Genomic DNA, 23,708 nt, shown 5'->3' with positions numbered 1-23,708 from the left:
CAATTAGCACAAGCGTTGGGCCGAGGTTTGTTTCAATGCCGCCAAGGATGAGAAGCAGGGCAAATTTGTGTTTCCCAGTCAAATGCGTACTAGGGAACAGAGACTGGGCTTGCCTGATTAAAGAAAGTTTTATGGTGTCAGTGTGTCTTATTTAAGCATCACTGCGAAGTATTATTTAAGCATCAACTCAAAAGTGTCGAGTTGCAACAAACGGTGTCTGAATACTTTCAAAATGGACAAGATTAAACTAATCTGCGAAGCTCACGAAGGGCGAAGAATTGAGATTAGCCGCAATCTCGGAGTTTAGATATCTGGTTAGTCAAACTTGAAGGCTATGCCACCAAAAGAAATGTTTCTAAAACATATTCTATAGAAACTAAGTTGAAAGGATGCAAGAGTATATTGTGGCATTGAAAGGTACAGCTCTCCTTCTTAAAAGTCTTAGACCACTGAGGCATTTTAAATTTTTAGGGTTCTCTATATACAAGTTCGAGTGAGCTCGTTGCGGATCCTTGGTGATGATGATATTTTCTAAATGATTACCCCCCAAATGAATTCAATATTCAAAATCAACCAGGGGCCAAATAATTGAAAGCAACTAAATAGGTAATAGGTTTAACCTCTCTTTGCATAATCAAGAGGCTAAGGGAACTTTAACTTCTACATTTGTGCGTTTATACAATTCCATGATCTGGGGATGCTCGTCAAAAACAACATGACAAATCTATTAGGTACTTAGTGACTAGAGCGTGAGAGGTCCTGAATAATCTTATAGGGTAGCTTCTTAAAAGTAGCAATCAATTTTTGTAAAGCTTGAATGTTATGGATTGTTAAACGCTTTCATTTCTGTTTCCTGTTCATTATAATTTCCGGCTATAGTAGCGCGTATTGAATATATGCGTAGCGCACTTCATGAGCCGATGCCCAAAGGTCTCTCAAAACTTTACTGTCTCTATAAACCAAAGAGAGCGAGTTGATTTATCGTCGCTTGTTAAGTATAAATACAGAAAACCAAAGTTAAATCAAAACAAAATTTTCATAGAGTAGTATAATCATAATTGTATATTGAATTTGCCAGACAGATATAAGATAGATGATAAACGTAAATACTAAATTTGTACAATTCACTACTGTTTTCTCGCTCACGGCATATTAAAGCTTACTCAAGCGGACATCCAGACTTCGTTAACTAATAAAAAGATCCAGTTCTTAGTATTGCAAATTTTTAACATCTGTTAGAAAAACAAACATTTTTTTTAATTTTAGAAATATCAAATTTTGACAGCAGAAATTGAATTGCAATGCCTTCTAAAAGCGCAGCAAAAATTGTGGCGTAGATTTCCGTTAATTTTTAAATGAAGCCTTGGGAACGACGAGGTTGTCAAAAAATTAACAGGAAGAACTTTTCGAGTAAGTTATCCTTGCCAATATATTTCCACTTTTAAATTGATTCATCGTTGAAATTCGGCTAATGGTTGAATTCCCGATATAGTCTGCTGAGAGTTCTTGATCTTTTAAAACATTAAACATTATTGACGCCCGGCGATTTCTTGAGTTTTGTTCTTTTTTGATTTCCATAGGACCACTATTAGTAGCTGAAGGTTGCTCGTCTTTGTTAATACTTTGTGCCTTTCGAACTAACACGAACATGTAAATGATAAATTAGGAGCCAAGTAAGTAAAAGTAGAGCGTCCGTGAACAAAAATTCCACATATAATAAGACATATAGTAAAATAATTTTGTCCAAATAGTATAATTGATTTTGTCTGATGCCAATTGAAGACCCTCACTGGAAGCAAAATAATTACTCTGGGTAGTTTTTTTATATCGGCTAGAAGTGGTCCAGAATAGATCCCTAAGGATTGCCACAGTTTTTATTCAACAAAGTTGAAGTCACGTCGGCTATGGCAACTCTTTGACACCTCTATCAGGTAAACAGCGTGCAATTCATTTTTAACAATTATGACGGATGCCGTAGCTTTTAATTTTATAAAGCAAAATTTGAGTATCTAGTGCATCATGCTTCCTTTTGCTCGAGTTTTAATTTAACCCATCGGATTCGTTTACCCTTAATCTTTTAGTTAATTCCGCCAATGCATCTATAGTGGATGGGTTTTTGCAGAAGTCAAATTGCTTAGAACAAGAATATTAAGTTTTTAAGATTTTAATCTGTTCTAGTGGACGTTCTTATACTTGAAAAATCAGCGTATAGCTTTTCTCTTCTACTCTTCCTCTTTATATAAATGAATTACTTTGAGCTGAGTTGCGATTAAACCAGATTGTTACTTAGTGACAACAGGTCTGGTCGTCTTCACAACAGTATTACAAATCTCATCTTCACCATCGAGGATTTATTCGGAAGTGAACCAAAAATTGAACCTATTTACCTTACGGTGATTGGATTTTTTCTCAATGAAATTGACATCAGTTGGAAGTGCATTGCCTCAGAAGGTCTACTACGCTGAATTTTTTTGCCAATATTAGCAAAGAACTCAATAAGTTTCTCATCTATTTGGAGATTTGATGAATTGGGTCCAGTTTCTGACATGCATGGAGAAAGCTTAGAGACTGCCTTTTTAATGACTTTCTATTTTAACGGCTTATTTAAAAGCTCAAATGTTTTTGTCGAGTCTCCAATACGTTTTTCAAATATTTTTGGATTGGATTTTTTGCAAGCAAACGTTTAATTTTATAATAGTGAATGAACAAGAAGTTGATGTTTCAGTGTTTGATAAAGTCAATGCACGAGCAGGTTAGAAAAATGTTGGTGTGGGATGATTGGAAACATCTAAGAAACTGAAAAAATTATACATTAGGTTCCTGGCTTCTCCAGGCAAATCAAATAGTCGGTGCTTTTTTGTTTTCTTTTCCTTTTCATTTATAAAATGCCCTGCCTGGTCCAGACTGACTCGACCCTTGAAATCGTCTTCATGAATGCCAGATAACTCGCTCTAGCAGGTGATGTGTCGTCGAAGATTGTCATTATTTTTCTTTATTTTTTTGAGCATCTGCGTTTTTATCACTTGTTTCGTAAATTGGGCAATGGTAACGCAGTCACCCGCTTCCAATCCTGGGAGTCTTTGTGCAGTTGATATATCATGTTTGCCGACTTTTACTCTTACTGATGCCACAACTTCGATATTGGTCATTGCATGTTTCTCTCGTATAGATCCTATTATCATTTTGCTCTGTCTTCCTGAACACCAATAATACGTATAATTTGCTCTAGCAGGTGATGTGTCGTCGGGGATTGTCATTGTTTCTTTTTTTTGTTTCAGAGCTTTGTGTTTTTATAACTCGTTTGGCAAATCGGGCAATGATAACGCGGTCATCCTCTTCGCAGCCTGGGTTTCTTTGTGCAGTTGATACATCAGTTGCGTCAACTTTTACTCTTATTGATGCCGCAACTTCGATAACGGTTAATGAATCTATCTCTATGTTCCTATTATCTTTTTGCTCTCGTATATTTTCCGTTCGTGTATAATTTTAACAGTTTCTGCTTTGAATGTCGCTGCAACATTGCAGCGTTCTTTTTGATTGCACAGACCATCGTAATATGTTTGATAGTCTCGTTTTTCAGATCCTCTTCAGAACGGAATGGCTACTTGGTTTCTGTTCGAGCTTAGATGATTTGACTAATACAAGCGGGTATGATGCTGTTGATATGGTGTTGAGCATTTTAGCAATCTTCGATAAAAAATTAAATCTTCATCAAAACTATCTCAGTTTATATTTGAATCGGGCTTGGCGCGACTCGCGTACTGTTTGTTAGTAATGCGGGTTTGATCCAGAAATCTCAATCTAGGAAAATCATTGGCCTCTCTCTCTCATTTGACATGTCTGAAGCTATTTTATAGTTGTGATAAGTTTATCACAACTATTAAGTTATTATGAATTTGAAGGCGCAGCTGCTTGATCTTGTTGACTGGAATTTTTGTAGGTTTCCACGTTGGCTTCTGGTGCTTAGACTGGTTTCAAAAGAACTAAGCTTCTCTTGATGTATTGCTGCCAGCATTTGTACATGGAAGATATGACTGCTTTCGTCTATTTATTTTCAACACTGGCGATTACTTCAAGCCAGCGCTCATTTCCAATTTTTATATGAGTCTACTGTCTAGTATCGTATATGATAACTATTCCGAATAAGATAACGTCGTGTTGATGTAGGCAGTCCACAATAGAGCTAGATTTGTAAAAACCAACCAGAACGCGATTCATTGTCTGAACAACTTTTATGTAAATTTATAAACAACTGATCATTTTTCCTAACTATGTAGAATAGCTTTTATGTACGGTCTGATTTTTCTCCTTGCGTTGGATGAATTATAACATTCGTGTAATGAATTATTCACTGTTGAGATCTATAATGAATTTAACTAACGAATTCACTGTTTAATAAAGATAACTTCGTGTTTTGGAGCATAGTACAATGAGAATCATAATAATTTGTATTGTTGCACGTATATTTTTACTGCACATAACTAAGGTTTGCGAGATTTGATTTTCAAAACTGTTCAATGAAATCGTCCTTCGTTCTGTACTATTTTCACCACAAAAGCCACTGCATTCGTTAATTTAATAGAACCTGGGCCTTAAAGTGTTGCTAAACAACGTGATTGTTAAGGGAAATCTTTCCGATTTTTTTTCCGTTTGTTCCCCGTCTGCAGCTTAGTGGGTGCATAACGAACATATCATAACTATTGCAAAAATGGAAGCGATGCTTTCCCCCATAGATATCAATAATTCTGTTTTTGTTTGCAGGTCTTCGAGAATGTTTCAACTCTCGTGCCGATTTAACTGTCGAGACTTCAGACTGGAATTCTCTCGTCGTCTTTCGAACAACCCCATCCGAAATTAACTGCGATGCAACTTCTAGTGAAGTACGAGTCAAGTCCGAGGGCACTCTTTGCGCGGAGTTGTCCTATGCCACCTATCTAGCTATTCCAGCTGTTATTATACCGTTACAGCCCGGCGGAAATGCAAATCTCTCCAGAATAGTGTACAATCATTGCGCTGCTGGTGCGTCAAATTTCCAAATATGGATGGAAGTGCCAGTTTCACTACCCAATGAAACTGGAAACGGTGCCGTGAATGGATATGGTTCTACAGCAAACAATATCAGGTATATAAGAGTATCCGCGTCACATATCTTTCGAGTTTTAGCTGCGCTGGGATATGCGATTGTGCGTTTTTTTGTTTCAAATGTGTACAATAAGGTATCCCTTTAATATGCATTACTTAACGATTCAGACCGCGAGAGATGTATTTCAAAATGCTGGAAGCTAATAAACCTTGAGCGGTAATGTGAGAGCAGCATTATCTGTTATGCTCTAAAATGAATTAGTTCTGTTGATACGATTTTTCGAGCTAAAGCTTTAACGTTCGTTTTTTCACCCGACCAACAAATTTCCTGACATATACTGAGAAAGAGATGTTCTGGTGAAGTCACGAACACTGCTGTGCAGACGTGAGGGGCAATTTGTGCTTTGGATACGTGCTCCATACCTATTAGGCTTCCATAGTTTAGGCTAGCGATTACGACAGTCAGTTGTTTGAGAGCAATTCGCTTGACGTTAGCCGGTTTTGTTTTTGAAGTTCAACTTGATCATATTTTTAACGTTTCTCTGAACTTGCCCTTTTTCTTTCGATGTTCTATGATGTGAATAAAATTGTAAAAAAATTAATAGTGATCGTTCGGGGTTACCTGGTTGTTTTCGATGACAGTGCCAACAATTTTTGTTGACAATTGTAATTATTTTTAATGCTCACCAGCGTAAAATTATAAAAGTTATTGTTTTATGGTAGTAGTTGTTTTTTGGGAATCGTAGTTTGGTGATACTTGATTAGGTTGTATGGGTTTTCGCAGAATTATGGAATGATCAATGTGACGTTTAGTTATCTTTTTTTTGCAAAGCCATATAAAATAGCAAAAATGGTCGTGCTGTTGATTTTTTGGTTTTGTCCGCTACAGTTCGGTTTTAGCTAATGATTATGCTTCAAAAAAGTCCTGTGGTCTTTTTTAAACAATTTTTTGCTTGACCAATTTTTTGTCTCACACTTCTGACTTTCCTCTAAAACAGGATAAGCAGGTAAATGTGTAGCGCTGTAAGTCGCTGAAGTTTTCTCTTAGAGCTCTGCTACTCTCCAATTGTAGATTTCATTGAAGCTGCTGAGAAGACAAACTCTAGGCTAGAGAGCAATAAGTGGTTGAGGAGTTCTCTTAGCGCCTTACTAGTCTCTAAGAATGCGATCACCGACATTGTTTTGAGGAGACGATTTCATGTTGTGAAGGGTGGTTTTAAATCTGAAAAGTTTGACCCCCTCAGTTACCCCCAATCGCTTAATCCCCCACATGCTTAATCACACCCAATGCGAAGTCCCAGCTGCCTACTACCGAAACCAACCGGTCGTTTGAGAGCTATTCGAGGACGTCAGTCAGTTTTGTTTGTTTCCGTCGGTTAATTATGTTTCTGGTGGCGTAAACAGCAATTTTTCCACGAAATTTTTAACATGCTGCGGATTCTGTCGATTTATATAAACATCTTATGTTTGTTTAGCATAAGAGAATCGAATAGCTTTACATTAGTCCTAGTTGTAATGACTCTTAGATAAGAAATTATGTTAAAAGTAGCGCTGTTTGCAGATTGGTGCTTATTAATAGCCGCCCTCATCTTCTCAGCCGGCTATTATTGCGCTCGCATTTTTTTTTTACAATTCAAAGAATTTGAATTGTATTGGGGCGCTGTTTTTTTTTAAGATCTGTTCACACATTTTCATGATTTTTGAAGTCAAATTGGAGTAGTGATTTTGGTCACGCCGAAACAGGAAGTGGAGCGAAAAAGCGAGTGGTTTTGCGGCATGAAATTTTTCTGCTCTAAATTTAAAGTAGAGCGAGAAAACGGTGTTTGAACAAAAATTCGCTTTCTCGCTAGTGGTTTTTTGTTCACATGCGGCAATTTCACTTTGGTTTTTACTGTTTTTTTTTTCGATTTTTTGGATCGGATTTTTTTCTAAATGGTTTTCCCAATCCATTCATAGTCCGTTCAAGGTCTAGTTTTCCGTTTAGTCAATGAAAATTCTTTGAATTGTACGTCAGGACTTGTCCTGCTATGTTTTTTTACTTCGTCAAACTTTTTTTCGCTTTACCATTTTGCCGCTTTTTCGACATTTTGCGTGAAATCTTTTTGACTTCTCTAGGCTAGTTTCTCTCTTCTCTCATTCTGCTAAAAGTGAATTTGAACATCAGTTGCTAAGCAAAGCAATTCAAAATGAACAGAGTCGGTATAAAAAATTGAAGTCAGAAATAGAAACGGGATAAACCCATAAAGCCCAATTTTAGATGCCCGCTATTTGAACGTCGTTCCTATAAGTCTTAGTTACCATCTCTAATGCTTATTGGTTTTGATAGTAGCCCCTGTAGCCTCTCTCTAAGAAACAGATGTACGTTATGTTCAACTACGAAATGCCATCAAAATAAATCGGACTTAAAAAATGTTTTTGTACAAATATCTTTTTTTTCAGTATTTTCTATCCTTTCAATCCCAATCATGCTTATTGGAATCAACGGCGGCTATTTTCCGGCAATCTGCCGGGTATGTTTCTTGTTGTCTTTATTTTCCTATCCAATGGTTTCAATAAATTATGAGAGCGCTTTAAGTATTTAAGCTTTTAGTCAAAGGTTCAAAAAGTAATGTCTTCTGATGTAGCCATGAAGTCTTCAATGATCTTGGAGGCCGTGAAAGTTTGCAATAAAATATTATAGTTTTTTGCACTCATGTTGCGGACAAACTCACTGTTAACTTTTTGTTGTTCCAAATTTTGATGTCGACGTTCGAACTCAGTATTAAAACTTTGCAGATTCGTCAACTTGTCTGTTTTAGTGGTGACCACGCAGATACAGAGGACGAGTACACAAAAGATATGAGATCATGGAAACTTTGGGATGAATTTAGAACTGTCAATGCTTTCAATAAACGCCTCGGAGTACTTCTGCGAATCACGGAAGATTTGCCTTCAAGTGAAAGCGTGTGGCAGAATTGGATTGGGGAGCCAATCAAAGCTCTTTTCATTGATACATCTGTTTTTATGACAAACAAAAGCGGCTTTCCTGTTCTCTCCCAAGCTCATCAACATTATATTTGCAGATTGTTTACATATTTTCCCAATTTGCAATTTGTAGTTTCTACTGGAAAAGACTTGCAAGAAATTAGCTCATCGCCGCGTCAATCAAACACTACCGCGTATTACCAATACCTCAATCATTTATATGGTAAACGAGAACCTTTTGATTCTATTGAAGACTTCGCATTCGGTTATGAGAACTATCTGCAAGTTCCGCTGCAACCATTGGCCGATAATTTGGAATCGCAAACGTACGAGGTGTTCGAGAAAGACCCGGTCAAGTATCCCAAGTACCAGGAAGCGGTCCAGTTGGCTATAAGAGACAAAAGGAAACAATACCCGTCAAGGCCGTTGGTTTTGATGGTATTAGGTACGTCTGAGAGTTTAAAAAGTAAATTATCACCTTTCAACTGATTTTTAGGATTGTGGTGGCTTATAACGTGGATTAATGGATGGTTTGTTAATTGCATGTTTGTTTTGCTGTAGTGGCCGAAAATGAAAGATCTATTATATGAGGTTAGGTAATCATAACCACTGGCCAAGTGTCATTGTATTGGCCAACTATTTTCATTGTACGACAGTTTATTATAAAAATCAGATATTGCTGGAAATTACTTGTTGAAGTTACTAGTGTGGAAAAATTTGAGGCTGGATTTTCTGCGGAGGAAGTGACTTTAAACTGCATCAGAAAATTTCCTTCGAAACTTTGTTGAGCGGTTTGGATTAATTATTTCATATTTGTTTTTATATAAAAAGTAGTAAACTTATTTTCTACCGATTTTAGGGGCAGGTAGAGGACCATTAGTGACATGCTGTATTGAAGCTGCCAAATTAGAAGATTATGAAGATTACGTATTGTATGCCGTTGAGAAGAACCCGAATTCACTACTGACCCTCGAATATAAACTGAAACACATGTGGAACGATAAAGTCCGCCTCATCGCTTCAGATATGCGAGACGCTGACTCTGTCGACAAAGCTGACATAATTGTTAGTGAACTTTTGGGTTCATTCGGTGACAACGAACTTTCTCCGGAATGTCTGGACGGAGCTGTTAGTCTTTTGAAACCAGACGCCATTAGCATTCCATCAAGCTATACATCCTACATATCGCCTATATCAAGCCACGTCCTGCATGTCGAGTGTGTACATAGCCGAGAGCTGGATAAGGCGACTGATCATAGCCTGGAAACACCTTATGTGGTGAGACTGGTTAACTTCACACCGCTTGGTGACGTGAAGCCTTTATTCACGTATGAACATCCTAACTGGAGTGAGAAAATTGACAACAGAAGACAGGATGTTGTTGAATTTGAGTCCAAAGCAACGTCAGTCATCACAGGAATTGCAGGTAAGCTTGAAATCAAAATTTTGCTCTTTGTTCAGTTTTTAATTGCTCTTAAACGAAGTCTGAGGCAATTATTGTAATCGTGTTTTTTATACTGGAGAATCTAATCAGATTTAAAAAAATTAAAAATTCTTAATTTAGAAAAAATTATTTTCGTGTTGACCTTGTGATTTCTGAAGGATGACTTTGTTTAGCTCCGCTTTTATCATGAGTACTACTTTCCAAATCAAGTTTGAACTGTTTTTTGAAACTCTTGAATACTTTCAAGAATGTCAACAATTGTTGTTGGGAAAAGAGATATTGCTATACTTAATTTGAGTCGAATATTTTTGTCAGCATATATCTTAGATGCGAAATATTATTAATAGTCGCCGGAAAGCTGCAGTACAGTAACCTAATGTCTTTTGTCATATACTGAAGATCAAAGCTTGTCTGAATCAACCTGTCAAAAGTTTTCCAATTGCTTTCATTAATGGCTCTCGAACGAAGAATGGTTAATGCCCGCAACTCTTATCCAAGAGGTCCCGGGTTGGAACCCCTCCCTAGTCAGAAGTTTTTGCACCATAAAATTTCTCTAACATGTGCCACCACACCCCCCCCCCTGTAAAATGTTTTCCTCGTCATTCGTTCGAGAGCAATTCGTTATACGTTAGTTGGTTTATGTTTTCTTCAATTAGGTGAAAGTCTTGATCAAATTTAAAATTATGGATCAAAACGGGCTGAAGTACATTCCTAACGATGGGAATTTTTGGAATTTTTATGGGAATGTTCACTGAATTTTGATAGCGTCCTAAAATTAATGCTTTCAAAATGTGTCAATTTTCAGGATACTTCGACACCGTTCTCTACAAAGATGTATCCTTCAGCATCAACCCTGACACACACTCGGAGGGAATGTTCAGCTGGTTCCCAATTCTGTTCCCTCTCAAGCAACACATCCGGGTGAATAAAGGTGAAAAGATATCTGTTCACTTCTGGAGATGCGAAGATGCACACAAAGTGTGGTACGAATGGTGTGTGTCGCAGCCTAATGCAACTTCTATACACAATGCACGAGGCAAATCGTATTTTATTGGAAAATGAAGTTGCAATCAAATAAGTGCAAGCTCGTATTTGAAGTTGTGAATATTGAAAATAGTTGTTATTAATATGATTATGGGTAATTATAGACTTCGCCCCGGTTGTATATAAAGTGATTTACATCAAATGTGTGCAAAAGTTAAAGCTAAAGTGTTGAAGCTGAACATTGCTAAAAACAATGGAAAAGTTGTTTTTGAGAGTTGACTTTTTGTTACTGTCTTTTCCTCTGTCTCGTGGACGCGTTGCTTTGATCAAGTTCGGGTTATTTTTTATTCTCCTAATTACTTAATGCACATTTGATAGGTAGTTCAGTGGTCCGAAAACGAGATTTTGTTATGCGGATAGACCTAAGTTATGATTCATATAATTAACGAGCTCAAAGAGAAAAGACTTATTTATAGCTCATACTGTTAAGATGACATTTCGAATTCAATGGAGTATGAGAACTTGCTGACTGTTGCGAATCTGAGTGTAAGACGTTAGCTGCTCACCATCAGTTCAGATATATTTACTGAGAAGTAGACCAGATGTAAATTACTGCTTAGCGCCCTGTAGAATTATTCTGGCTTATCACGACTGCATTCAGAAGCGACACGATGTTATATCCAAGATCAATCCTTACCTAATTATGTATTAAAAAAACGGTATGCTTCTCTAATGTTTCTTTTGTCTGCAATTCTTCAAAAAGTGTACCGGAAGACGTACCAGAAGAAAAAAGTGTACCAGAAGAAAAAACGGTTTGATTAGTTCAGTCTAAACTCCTTGTGTGATAGAAACCGACAAAAGCGGGCTACGTAAAATTTGACAGGGAAAAGAATCTGGAACCTAATCTTTAGACTTAAGTGAGGTTTGGACATTGCATACGGTTCGATATTCAAAAGTCTTGAATTATTAATTGCTCTCAAACCAAGTTTGTAGCAATTATATTAGTCCTGTTGGTCTTTTTTATGTGATTTTTCGCTAGACCAATTTTTCATCTGACGCTTTTGAATTTTCGTCCTCAAAAATGGGATAAACAGGTAGCGCCCAGCGGGCATTAAGTGCTCTTAGAGCCTTTCAGCTCTGTTTCAGCTCAAACTGTTTTGGATTCTTATACTTATGTAGTGAAGGGCGGTTCTTAGAGGTTGACGACACCCCCACTGTTGACTCCCCCCCCCCACCGATTGCACCCCCCCCCCCCCCACCGCGATGTTGCTCACCCACCCCACTACTGAAAATTTTCTCAACTCAATTTTTTTGACATTTATTTTTCATTATCCACGTTTTTCAAGACGCAGGGGCGAGAAAACTTTCTTAACGGTTTGATAATAAGTTATTGAAAAATTCTTTTCGCCATGGAACAGCTTTCAATTTTTTAATTTGAAAATTTTTAATTGCTCTCAAACGAAGTTTGTAGCAATTATATTAGTCCTGTCGGTCTTTTTTTACGCGATTTTTCACTTGACCGGTTTTTCGTCTGACGCTTTTGACTTTTCGTCCCCAAAAATGGGATAAACAGGTAGCGCCCAGCGGGCATTAAGTGCTCTTAGAGCCTTTTAGCTCTGTTTCAGCTCAAACTGTTTTGGAGACTTATACTTATACTTATGCTGTGAAGGGCGGTTCTTAGAGGTTGAAGACACCCCCACTGTTGACCCCCCCTATTGCCCCCCCACCGCGCTGTTGCCCCCCCACCCGTGTTGCCCCCCCAACCTGCCCCCGGTGCACCCCAACCCCCCCCCCCCCCCCCCCCTCCGTGGCTAGCTACTGACGAACAACCGCTTGCTAAATAACGCAAAATTATACTTTTTTGCATTTTTTTCAAGCCTTTTCGAAAAATTTTGACATTTTTTAAAATATATCAGCCCTAGGTGTCAAAGAACCTCCTCTAGGATTTGATAATAGATTACTGCATTGTTTCTAGTGGTAATGGAATGGTTTCAACAATTTAACGTCACGAATTTTAGCAATTTTTTGACAAAACGTGCAATTTTTTCAAATTTTTTGACATTTTTTTCCTTATTCAGGTCTTTCCAGATCCAGGGGACAAAAAACATCCTCAGGGGGTTGATAATAAATTACTGAAAAATTTCTAATGGGCGTGGGGTAGTTTTTCAACTTTTTTAAAGTCGCAAATTTTAGCAATTTAAAAAAAAATGCTTTTTCAAGTTTTTTAAAAATTTTTTGTAGTTTTTTTTAAATTTTTTCAGCCTCAAGAGCCAAGCAATTTCCTTTCGGTTTTGAAAATAGGCGGCTAGTTTCCGGCAATCTGCCGGGTATGTTTGATTGCTCTCAAACGAAGTTTTTAGCAATTATATTAGTCCTGTCGGTCGTTTTTTATACGAGTTTTCGCTTGACCGATTTTTCACCTGACGCTTTTGACTTTTTGTCCTCAAAAACGGGATGAACAGGTAGCGCCCAGAGGGCATTAAGTGCTCTTAGAGCCTTTCAGCTCTTGTTCAGCTCAGACTTTTGGAGACTTATACTTATGGTGTGAAGGGCGGTTCTTAGAGGTTAAAGACACTCCCGCTGTTGACCCCCCCCACCACTATTGCCCCCCACCCCACTGTTGCCCAGCCCCTCCCTCCCCATCAGCCCGCTCCCCCTCCTGCAGTGCGCTGCGCACCCCCCCCCCCCCCCCCCCTCCGTGATTACGTTCGAACAACAGATCGCTAAAAACACGCAATTTTATACTAATTTTCACAATTTTTTCAAGCTTTTGAAAACGTTCATCCTTTTTTGCGTTTTTTCAGCCCTAGTTGTCAAGGAACCTTGTCTAGGGTTTTATAATAGGTTACTGCATAGTTTAGTGGTAGTGGCATGGTTTTAACATTTTAAATCACAATTTTTAGCATTTTTTTGACAAAACGTGCAAATTTTTTCAATGTTTGACTTTTAGTTTTCATTCACGTCTTTGCAGACGCATGGGCCATAAAACGTCCTTCAGGTTTTGATATTAAGTTACTGAAAATATCTTATTTTTGCGTGGGATAGCTTTCATTTTTTTTAATATCACAGATTTTAGCGATTTTTTTTTATAAAACTTTGTCATTTTATAGGTTTCTCCAGCCTCAAGAGCCACATAAACTCCTCTAGGATTTGATTATAGGTTGCTGCATTGCATCTAGATGTAATGGAATGGTTTTCAGGATTTTACTATAAGCAATTTTTAAAATAAATTTGCAGTTTTTTCAAGTTTTAAATTTTTTCTTTTTTATTTTTATTGGCACCAGGGTCATAGGGACCTCATCTAAGGCTTGATGATAATCGAATGCATAGTTTCTAGAGTCAATGGAATGGTTATCAGTATTTTAATGACTCCAGCTCAGCAATTTTTTGATAAAATTTAATTTTTCAAATTTTCAGAAAATTTTTTTGTTCCAAGTTCATGGATCTCGATGACCCAGTGAAACTATTTAAAGCTTAAAATAGGGATACTGGATAGTCTCTTGAGACAATGGAATGTTTTTGAATATTTTAATATCTTGAATTTTAGCAGGAATTTAGCGATCATTACTGGCCAACGAAGCTTTTCAAGTCTTTTAGATGGATTCCCTGACATAACTTCAGAGACAAAATAGTTTTGAACATTTTCATTGCAAAATAAATTTTTAAAATATCAGGTTTTTATTTGATTTTTTTAACTAAAAAGACTAGAAAACTAAAAGTTTTTGTCAAATCAAGATAAAACTGGTCCCACTAAACCGTGGCTAGCTGTTGATGAAGTCAACCGCTCGCTGGTCGTTTGAGAGCAATTCGCCCGACGTTAGTCGGTTATGTTTATCATTTTTTGCTAAAACTTGCACTTTTAAGATTTTTGAAATTTTTTATTCGGTTTTTAGGTTTCTCTAATCTGAAGAGCCGAGAAACCTCCTCTAGGGTTTGAAAATATGTTACTTTGTAGTTTCTAAATGTAATGGATTGTTTTTCAAGAATTCAACACCACGAATGTTAGAGCATTTTTTTTTACAAAATTTGCTTCTCATTATTCAGATTTCAGCCCAACAGAAATTTTCCGTTAGGGTTTGATAATAGGTTATTGAAAAATTTTTCTGGCCATTGATTAAATACAAATTTGTTATCACAAATTTTGGCGGTTTTTTTATGCAACTTCTAATTTTTTTCAAGTTTTAAATTTTTTGTCATTTTTTGGTTTTTCCAATCTCAAGAGCCACAAAACCTCCTAGGGTTTAATTATAGGTTACTGCATTTCTTCTAGATGTAATGGAATATTTCTCAATATTTTATTATCAGCGGTTTTAAAAAAATATTTGCAATTTTTTCAAGTTTTTTAATCCCTTCGGATTTATCATTTTTTTCCGTGACCAGGGTCCTAGGGACCTCCTCCAAGGCGTCATGATAAGCTGTCGCATAGTTTCTAGAGTTAATGGAATGGTTATCATTTTTTTTAATGACTCCAGCTTTAGTTTTTTTTGATAAATTTTTTTCAAATTTTCCGAAAATTATCAAGTTTTTGGATCTCTATGAGCCAGTGGAACTATTTAAAGCTTGAAATAGGCATACTGGATTGTCTCCTGAGACAATGAAATGGTTTTGAAGATTTTAATATCTTGAATTTCATCAGGATTTTATAATGTGCGATTGTTTTCAAAAATTTTTGAATGTTTTTGTCTAGTTTAACGATCACTACTGGCAAAAATTTTTCAATTCTGCAGATGGATTTCTTGACATAAATCCAGAAAGAAAAGAGTAGTTTTGAACATTTTTACTGCGAAGTCTGGAAGCTGTTCTTTTAAATTTGCAGTTTTTTGCAAATTTTTAAATTATCAGTTTTTTGATTTGTTTACTAACAAAGCTTGAAAACTAAAAGTTGAATCAAGCTAACGCTAGCCTCTCTAAATCGTGGCTAGCTACTGACGAAGCCAACTAATCGCCGGTCGTTTGAGAGCAATTGGCTTGACCTAAGTCGGTTATGTTTAATAGCCGCGAAGCGGAAGCTGGTGATACTATTGGCCTTCTCTTAGTTTTTATAATTCAAAGAATTTGAATTGTATTGGGGCAGTCTTTTTTTACGACTCGAAGAGGAGTATCAGTTGAGCGTCTTTTTTGCCGGTAATGCTGTTCGAGTCTTTAAAACAGGAAATGAGAGTGCGAGAAAAGAAGTTTAAACTCAAATTTCTCTGTCAAAGATGTTTCTATCGTTTACCCAAACTATCGTTTACCCAAATCGTTTACCCTATCGTTTAAGTATAAGTGCGTTTGAAAGTTTTTTGACCATGTGAATCAAAAAAATTATTTTTTAGATTCAGTTTGAGCTGATTTTACTTACCATTTTGCCATGTACGCTTTCTTGCAGTTTTTTTCATTTTTAGCATTTGGGGAGTTCAGTGATTCAAATTAGTTGTTTTAGGGGGCTTGGTTAGGTTTCTATATAATAGTTATTGATTTCGAGTTGTTGTATTTTTAAAGATGATTAAGTGAACTTAGCGATTTTTGGTCTTTTTTTAGTAAGTTTGTTGAACATTTTTGCTCGTTTTAAACTTCTCGCTATATTTTTTCCTGTTCAATATTTCGTTTGGAGCTATTTTGTAGGTTTTATTCCCCAAGGTGCCATTGAAGGTCAGAGAGGGCACTTTTCACTATAAATAGTACAAATTTCCGAATTTGTTTGGGTTCTTTTATTCGTTCTTCGAATTTTTTTTGTTGTTTGATAGCTTTGCTAGGTGGATTGATAAGTGCCTGAACAGAAGCAGTAGTAAAATTTATGCTCCAAATAATTGCGGAGAAACAGCTTTTTAGCATTTTCTGGATTCTTTTGTTCAATGTTCAACTGTTTTGGTAGAAAATTTTTACTTGGTCCTTCATTTCTTTTCCCTTTCCTCGGTTTTCTCTGAGAACTATTTTTTTTCGCTTTTTTAACAGCCGCGTCCTCAATTCTAGGCGGCTATTTTAGCGCTCTTAATTTTTTTACTTCGTCTAACAGATTTTTGTTTTGTTTTACCGTGACTTCTTGGAATTGACTTTTTCAATGACTTACCTCACTCAAAAAAATAACTTCTGAGATTACTTATGAAACTTTAAATTTTATGAACATTTACTTATTAAAGGTCAATAGTGTGCATCTAAGTAGTGCCAAACATATGCCCTAATTCTTGAATATTAGAGTCTTGAGTTTTTGATTTCGAATATTAATTTTGGGATCTTTTCCGTTTGTGCCCCCCCCCCCCCAAATATTGCACGTGCTTCTGGGGGGTACAAATAATATGCGCCCACTAAGCTGAGGGGGGACAAACGGAAAAGATCCTAATTTTAAAAAGCCCTATTAGGGATTTCTCCTTATAGAGCTTATGTTTCTCATAAAATGACAGTCCGAAGCTAACCCAAAAAGTCTAGTGGTCTATTAAAGGACTGGTGGTCGATATGTCTATTTTATTTCTATAGTTGTTTCAATTCATGTAACGCCACAAGCGTCTATCGCGGCTATTTTCCGGCAATCTGCCGTTTATGTTTGTCTATTGCAGTCGATTATTAAATGAGAACGAACTTTGTCGAAACCTTTTTGCGAAAGAGAGAGTGGTTTTGTGGCGTAGAGTTTTTTCGATCTAATTTAAAAGTGGAGTGAGAAACAGGTGTTTGAACGAAAATTCGCTTTCTGGCTAATGGTTTTTTTTGTTCTTATTCGTCATTTTGACATTGATTTTTTTATTTTGATTTTTTGATCTGTTTATGTTCTAAATGGTTTTACCAATTCATTCTTAGTCCATTCTGGGTCAAGTTTTTTTGTTTAGTCAATGAAAATTCTTTGTGTCAGGGACGCCCTTCTATGTTTTTTTATTTCATCAAGATTTTTGATACGATCATATGACGTCGCAATCACTGGAAATCTGCTATTGGTTCGTTCGTTCATGCGTGACGTCTTTTCCACTCTTAGTGGAGTGGTTCATTCAAGTGATTAAGTATTTGGTCACATGTGACTTACCGAACTCTCAAAAATGACTTCCTCACTCACAAATTGACTTTTTTTGCTTTAGTTCAAGGCGATAAGTTCAAGTGAGTGTATGTTACTCTAATTGAAGGTTTTTCAGGAGAAGCTAATGGAAGAAGCAATAAGTTATACAAGTTCTTAATCAAACCATAACATCGCTATAGCAGCATTTATTGAAAAGGAATTTTTATGCAGATCTTCGAAGCTATCGCGGCTATCTGCCTGCTATGTTTTTTTTTAAATATTTTAATAGCTTTATATTTGTAGATCAGTTTTGTCTTCAATTTGCAAATAAGTCATAACGATTTGACGAAAATCTGTTTTCAAAAACTGCTGCCAAATAAAATCTGAAAAAGTTGTTGCATAGGGTGACTATTTGCATACATTGGTTGTTGAAAAAAATTCTGCTGACGTTGAAAAAGCACTTGATTCTTCTAAGGGCCTTTTTTTAAATTTGTTGCACTGTTTTGGATACTGTCGAGTTGGATTCAACAAACCTGTTGTGGTTTATATTTGTAAAATTTGCAGCTGCTTTTAAAGATTGCCTGAGAAAGGTCACTGGGTTTAGTTGTTAGTAGCCGCCGTCAGCCTCTCAACGGCTATTATTTAGGTGCTCTCCTTTTTTCACAATTCAAAAGAATTTGAATTGTATTGGGGCGCTGTCTGTTTTACGCTAGTAGAGGAGTATTGGTGTAGCGTCTTTTGTGATCGATATTTTTTCGTGCATTCAAAGCAGGATGTATAAATCCATGCCGCACGTGAAAACTAAGTTTTTGGGTCAAACGGCTGAACGAATTGAAGAGCAGAGAGAAGAAAGAGTGGTTGTTTTGTTCATGTCGGTTTTGAAAGAGAGCGAGAAAACTAGGTCTGAAAAATTTTTTCTCAATAAGCGAGTGAATTGTTTGATAACGTGCTGCTTTTTGTTGCAAACTACTTTTCATACAAGGTTTTAAATGTTTTTTTTAATAATTTTTTCTGGAGTCCCAACTGAATTTTATCAGATGCTATATCAGTTTTTGTCAGTTGGTTTTCTGTTGATATTTTTCCTGTTATCATTTAAGGTTAGTTTTTTAGGCAGTTCAATTGATCAGTGAGGATGATAGACTTCAAGTCTTTGGTAGACTTCAAGTCTCGGATATGTTTTACGATCTGTTCACACATTTTCATGATTTTTGAAGTCAAATTCGAGTGATGATTTTCGTCACGCCAAAACAGGAAGTGGAGCGGAAATGCGAGTGCTTTTGCGGCTTGATTTTTTTCGCTCCAATTTAAAGTAGAGTAAGAAAATTGAGTTTTGGACAAAAATTAGTTTTCTCGCGAGTGTTTTTTGTTCACATGCGGCTTTTTGACTTTGATTTTTAATGTTTTTTTTCATTTATTTATCCGGGGGGGGGGGGCAAATATTATGCAATATACGCCCACTAAGCGGGGGCGAAAACGGAGAAGATCCGAACTTTGTCGACAACATTCATTTCTGTCCACTAAATGTTCGAGAGGATTTTTTTTCAAAATGAAGAATGTAGCGATCCCGGAAACTGCGCCATTCGGTTTTTGTGCATATGAATCTGATACTTTTGGCATTAGCATTTGACAGTGAACAGTGGGTGGTGTTTTTTAACAAAGTCGTTTTCATTAACAAAGTTTAATTTGTGTTCCGTAAGAGCATAAAGTTGACGTTTAGTTTTTCTTATATCCAATTGTAGAGAATAACGGAGGCTATGGAGTGAATTTGATATGGTGGAAGCCATAAGCATACCTGCCTAACTATACTACGTTTTCAGGAAAAATGGCAACTTGCAAAGTTATTTCTATTTCTACATTGAGCTGAGGTTTTGTTGCAACAATGGGATCAAGTCCGCAAAGTGACGCTACAATCGTGGCATTGGATAAGATGCCTTGCGCTTTGGATACATGTGTACCAAGTCCGTTTGTATCAAAATTTTCCCAAAGCACTGCTGATAAGGTGCTCTCAATGCGCAGTAGTGGTCAGGACGCTTCCACAGATTCTAAAATGAATGCAAAAATTGTGCTCCTGGGTGATGCTGCAGTTGGGAAGACGTGCCTATTTTACAGGATATTCAGAAACGAGTTCACTGATTTGTACAAAACCACCATTGGAGTTGACTTTTGTCTACTAGGTTGGTTAACTTGATACCTTTTAATTGCGCGCGAATGAAGTTTAAAGCAATTGTCGTAGTCCAGTGTGTTGTTCTTGTGCAAAATTTTGCTTGACAGTTTTATTCTAGAAAAGTTGAGTCATTTCACTATATGAAACGGTATATACTGGTATCTGGGGTTGAAAGAAAAAAAGTTATTGGTACTTATTACAGTATTTTCTGCTTCAATATGTGCTACTTCTAATTATTTAAAAAGCCTTTCTGATGTTTTGTCACTGGTTGTTTTTTAGTGCAGAATGTCGCCTGAAAGTTTTATGGCTCAACCGTGGGTGTTGCAGCCCATTATTTAAATAAAACGATGTTGCAGACAAACCGAAATTTTCGATGATGCAGACGTGAGGCCACTAAAGATTACTAAAAACCAGTTGAGAATGCTTTAGTGTTACTGAATTCTAGAGCAATTTTGTCGGCTTTTGTTTATCGCAAACTAACAAAAGGGCCAATAAATTGAAAAATGTTGTATTTGGTTATTGGCCCCTCTCATCTTCTCGGCTGGCTATTATAGCGGCGCGGCCCTTTTTTTTACTGGAAGAGGAGTATCGGAGAGCAGTATACTTAGTCAATTTTTTGGATTGGTTTTGAAGCGAATTTCAGCGATTTTTTGCCTTCTGTTTTGTTTTATTGCCTTAAGTTGGCATTCGAAACATTTTTTTAGGGAGTTGTTAGATATCAAGTGATTACAATTGTGTTCGCATAAAACATTTTTTTTAATGAGAAGTATGACAAAGAATCGAGAAATTTCAATTTTTATTTTTTCACTTTCATTTTTCTGTAATCTTAGACCAGTTTCCTAGTCTCTAGTAACTTTCTCATTGTTTTGGTAGCATTTCAATGCCATTAAATGCTCAAAAGAATTTTTCTTTTGGCTTTATGTCTGAGGTTTGCTGATCTTGTACACTAGTTTTTAGTTTTTCAGTCAGTTCTTTGAATTGTATTTCAGGACTTGGCCTGGTATGTTTTATTTCCTTCGTCGAATAAAAATTTGTTTGGCTTTAACGTATTTCACTGCTTGTTCAATTATTTGCGTGAAATATTGTTGACTTCTCTAGACTTTTCTTCTTTGTAGCTCATTCTACTCAAAGCGCTGTCAAACAGCAGGTGCTCAGCGAAGCAATCTTATGTGAACGGAGTCAATACCGGAAAACGAATTCAAGAATACCAAAAAACGAATTCAGAAACGGGATAAACCCATAAAGCCCAGTTTTAGATGCTCCGTACCTCAATTTTTTTCTTTGCAGTCTCAGTTACCATCTCTAAAGCTTAATGGTTTTGATACTAGCTACTGTATCCCCCTCATTAAGAAACAGGGTTATGTCCAATTACGAATTGACATCAAAATATTTTGCACTTAAACTATGTTTTTGTACAAAAATGATTGTACAAATTTGTATAGAAATCAATAGCGGGTATTTTCCCGCAATTTACCGTGCATTAAAAAAATTTTGTTCACTGCTAGCCAAAAAAATTTGATTATCAATTTCTTGTTCAATTTCAGCTTTTTTTATTGAATTTCGGCGGCGGTTTGGTTTGTCAAGATTTTCTAAATTAATATTTTTTAATTCGTGATATTGTTTGCATTTATAATTTTTTATGTTGTCAGCCAAAGTTGTTAGCCTTCAATAGCCTTTGTCATAATTTCTGCAAGTTATACGTGCTTAGGCAATATTATTCTTTAATAACTTAATCTGTAAGAAGCGTGGTTTTTAAGTTGCTTGAATTGTGATCGAAGACTTGTGTAATGTTTGCCTCACTCTATCAGCTGTTTGGTAATTGCTCTCGAATGAGAAGCAATTATTGTAAACACGTGTTTTTTTCGCTTGACTGTTCTGAGCTTTTATTCTAAAATGATCTTTGACTTCACAAGTGACTTTTTCACGCACTTCTTGATTTTTGAGTGACTTCAATTGCTCTCACTCCGAAATAAAGTTTTTTGGTCAAACAAACCCCGATTGTTAGAGACTCGTTGACAAGGGCCTGAATGCCGGGTGGTTAATACCTCCGTCGAGGTGGCGGAATCGGACTCAGGAGGTCGGGGTTCGAATCCTACAGTCGGCTGAGGTTTTCGCACCCATAAAGAAAATTTTATCTAGGCTACAGCCCCTGAATTGAATGGCGCCGCCTGTCATTCGAGAGCAATTTTTCCGACCTTAACTGGTTTATATTTTTTGCATCCTTTTCTTCCTCAAGTGGTTATATAAACTGGTCAGGGGTGGGCGATAATATCAATTAAACAAATGTTCCGGATTATTGTTGGTCATTTCTATAGCTAGCAAATTTTACTGTCTATGAGAATTAGTTCTGGCTGTCAATTTTAATTACAATTGCACGGATTTTGCGCGCACTTTTAAGTGCTCTTAGAACTCGCGTTTTTGTTAACTGCTCTGAAACGAAGTTGTAGCAATTATATTAATGATTTTGGTCTCTTTTATGAATTTTTTGTACTACCAGCTTTTCGGTTGATAATTACGTCTGGCTTTTCGTCCTCCAAAACGGGATAAGTAGTTAAAGCCCTGAGGGCACTAAGTCGCTAAACAGTTCTCTTAGAACCTTGCGCATTACTAGACTCTTTTACGATTCACCGAAAATGTTGGTGAGTCAAATTCATATTGTCATATTGACCCCCCCCCCCCCCCCCCCCTCGTCCACTGACCTCTACCTTGTTTTACCCGTATCCCCTGTCATTTGAAACGCTATATTGAGCGTTGAAGTAGCTACAAGTAAAACGAAGTCTTTTATTGTGTTTGTGCGAGTGCGATAAACTTTTGAAATGTAGCTATTGCTCATTATAGATTACCTCATCCTTTCGGTGCCATTCAGACTTCAGTTATGGGACACAGCCGGATCTGAGAGATTCAAAGCCCTGACCTACGGATACTATAGAGGTGCTCAAGTTGTCATTTTGACCTTCGACGTCACCAATTTGAACCCAGTGCAATCATTACGCAATTGGCATTCGGAAGTTTCCTCAATGATGGAGTTACATAACAATCAATCTAGTCCAATGTTTTTCGTGGTCGGCACCAAAGTTGATTTAATCCAAGGAGTTCAAGATTCCATTTCAGCATCTGCCAATTTTAAGCTGCAAGAATTGGAAAAGAAAGTGAAAGACTTTTGCATTGAAATCGGCGCTGAGTTATGGTTAACTTCTTCTAAATGCAACATCAACGTTGATTTGTTTTTCAATAGAATTGCTGCTTTGTTGTTCAATGATTTGATGAGTCAGGAAATTACTGATAAGGAAAGAGATTTTGAGGTTGAGAATGGCGATGCTACTGAAAATGGTTCGAGACCCGGTAGTGGAAAGATTCGGCTGAAACCGGACGCTAATTTGAGAGGAACTCTAACTAGACAACAAATTTCAAATCGATCTTGTTGTGGCAGATAACATGACACTATGCACTTTTAATCACCTCGAGTTTGTTTCGATTACAACAGTCGCATAAGTTACCGATAGAATAAATTGGTAACGCTCGATGAAGACGATGAAAATTTGAAACTTTTGAGACGATGAAAATAAAACTCTGCTTTAGGGTTAGGTTACTTTTTTCTGCCATTCTTTTCTCCAATGTTGCTATATGAAGAGTGCCGAGGAGAAAATTGGTTTAATTGACTACTGAGTTGCCTAAGTTATGCAACTGTTGTAATCGCAACGAGAGTTGATTAAAATTGGTTGCTATTGCCCTTTTGAAGTTATTCAACAAGTCGGCTCCGCCTCAGATTTTGATTACTTCTCGTTGGAGATAACAACCGTGTCGCATTTTTCAGTAAAACAAATCTCTATTTTGATTCTTTCAGGTCTATCAAGTTGTTGCTGCGGTCTCTAAATCGAGGTCATGAAAGTTAATGAGAGCTTTGAACATCAAATTAACTTTGCTCGGCTAGGTCTCACCTTTAATGCACGGTTTATATATCAGCAAGCTCTGTTAATCAGTAAAGATTGTTATTTTAATCTTTGTGCAATATTGTATTGTGTACATATATGTAAATGTGTAATTATTTTAACACTTGAATTCTTCACCTTTGCATTCTATCTGCTGTCTTCACAATATCTACATTTTCT

The 23,708-nt window shown here is 36.7% G+C and overlaps 3 protein-coding genes across 6 annotated transcripts in view; 2 read left to right on the top strand and 1 right to left on the bottom strand.

Annotated features, from left to right (window-relative positions):
• Nucleotides 1-10,768, top strand: part of LOC142340572 (protein arginine N-methyltransferase 5-like) — a 102,388-nt gene extending 91,620 nt beyond the window's left edge. The window contains exons 3-6 of the mRNA XM_075391240.1: nt 4,762-5,122; nt 7,881-8,491; nt 8,906-9,472; nt 10,296-10,768. Of these exons, the coding sequence (XP_075247355.1) occupies nt 4,762-5,122; nt 7,881-8,491; nt 8,906-9,472; nt 10,296-10,552 (1,796 nt within the window). The 3' untranslated portion in view covers nt 10,553-10,768. The remainder of the gene's footprint in view (nt 1-4,761; nt 5,123-7,880; nt 8,492-8,905; nt 9,473-10,295) is intronic.
• Nucleotides 1-23,708, bottom strand: part of LOC142340576 (uncharacterized) — a 200,557-nt gene that overhangs the window by 53,378 nt on the left and 123,471 nt on the right. The window lies entirely within an intron of this gene.
• Nucleotides 19,257-23,080, top strand: LOC142341168 (ras-related protein Rab-1C-like). The gene is made up of 2 exons (XM_075392069.1): nt 19,257-19,609; nt 22,438-23,080. Exons 1-2 carry the CDS (start codon nt 19,315-19,317, stop codon nt 23,031-23,033), a joined length of 891 nt encoding a protein of 296 aa, XP_075248184.1. The 5' UTR covers nt 19,257-19,314; the 3' UTR covers nt 23,034-23,080.

The sequence above is a fragment of the Convolutriloba macropyga genome, chromosome 6 (genome assembly GCF_964194025.1).
Source record: "Convolutriloba macropyga chromosome 6, txConMacr16.3, whole genome shotgun sequence".
In the NCBI taxonomy this organism is placed as follows: domain Eukaryota; kingdom Metazoa; phylum Xenacoelomorpha; order Acoela; family Convolutidae; genus Convolutriloba; species Convolutriloba macropyga.
Note: the sequence above shows the minus strand (reverse complement) of the source record. Positions and strands in the feature narration are given on the sequence as shown.

Coding starts and splice junctions, on each gene's coding strand:
- LOC142341168 (XM_075392069.1), top strand. CDS start 19,315: ATGGGATCAAGTCCGCAAAGTGACGCTACAATCGTGGCATTGGATAAG. Junction 19,610..22,437: donor AGTTGACTTTTGTCTACTAG/GTTGGTTAACTT, acceptor TGCTCATTATAG/ATTACCTCATCCTTTCGGTG.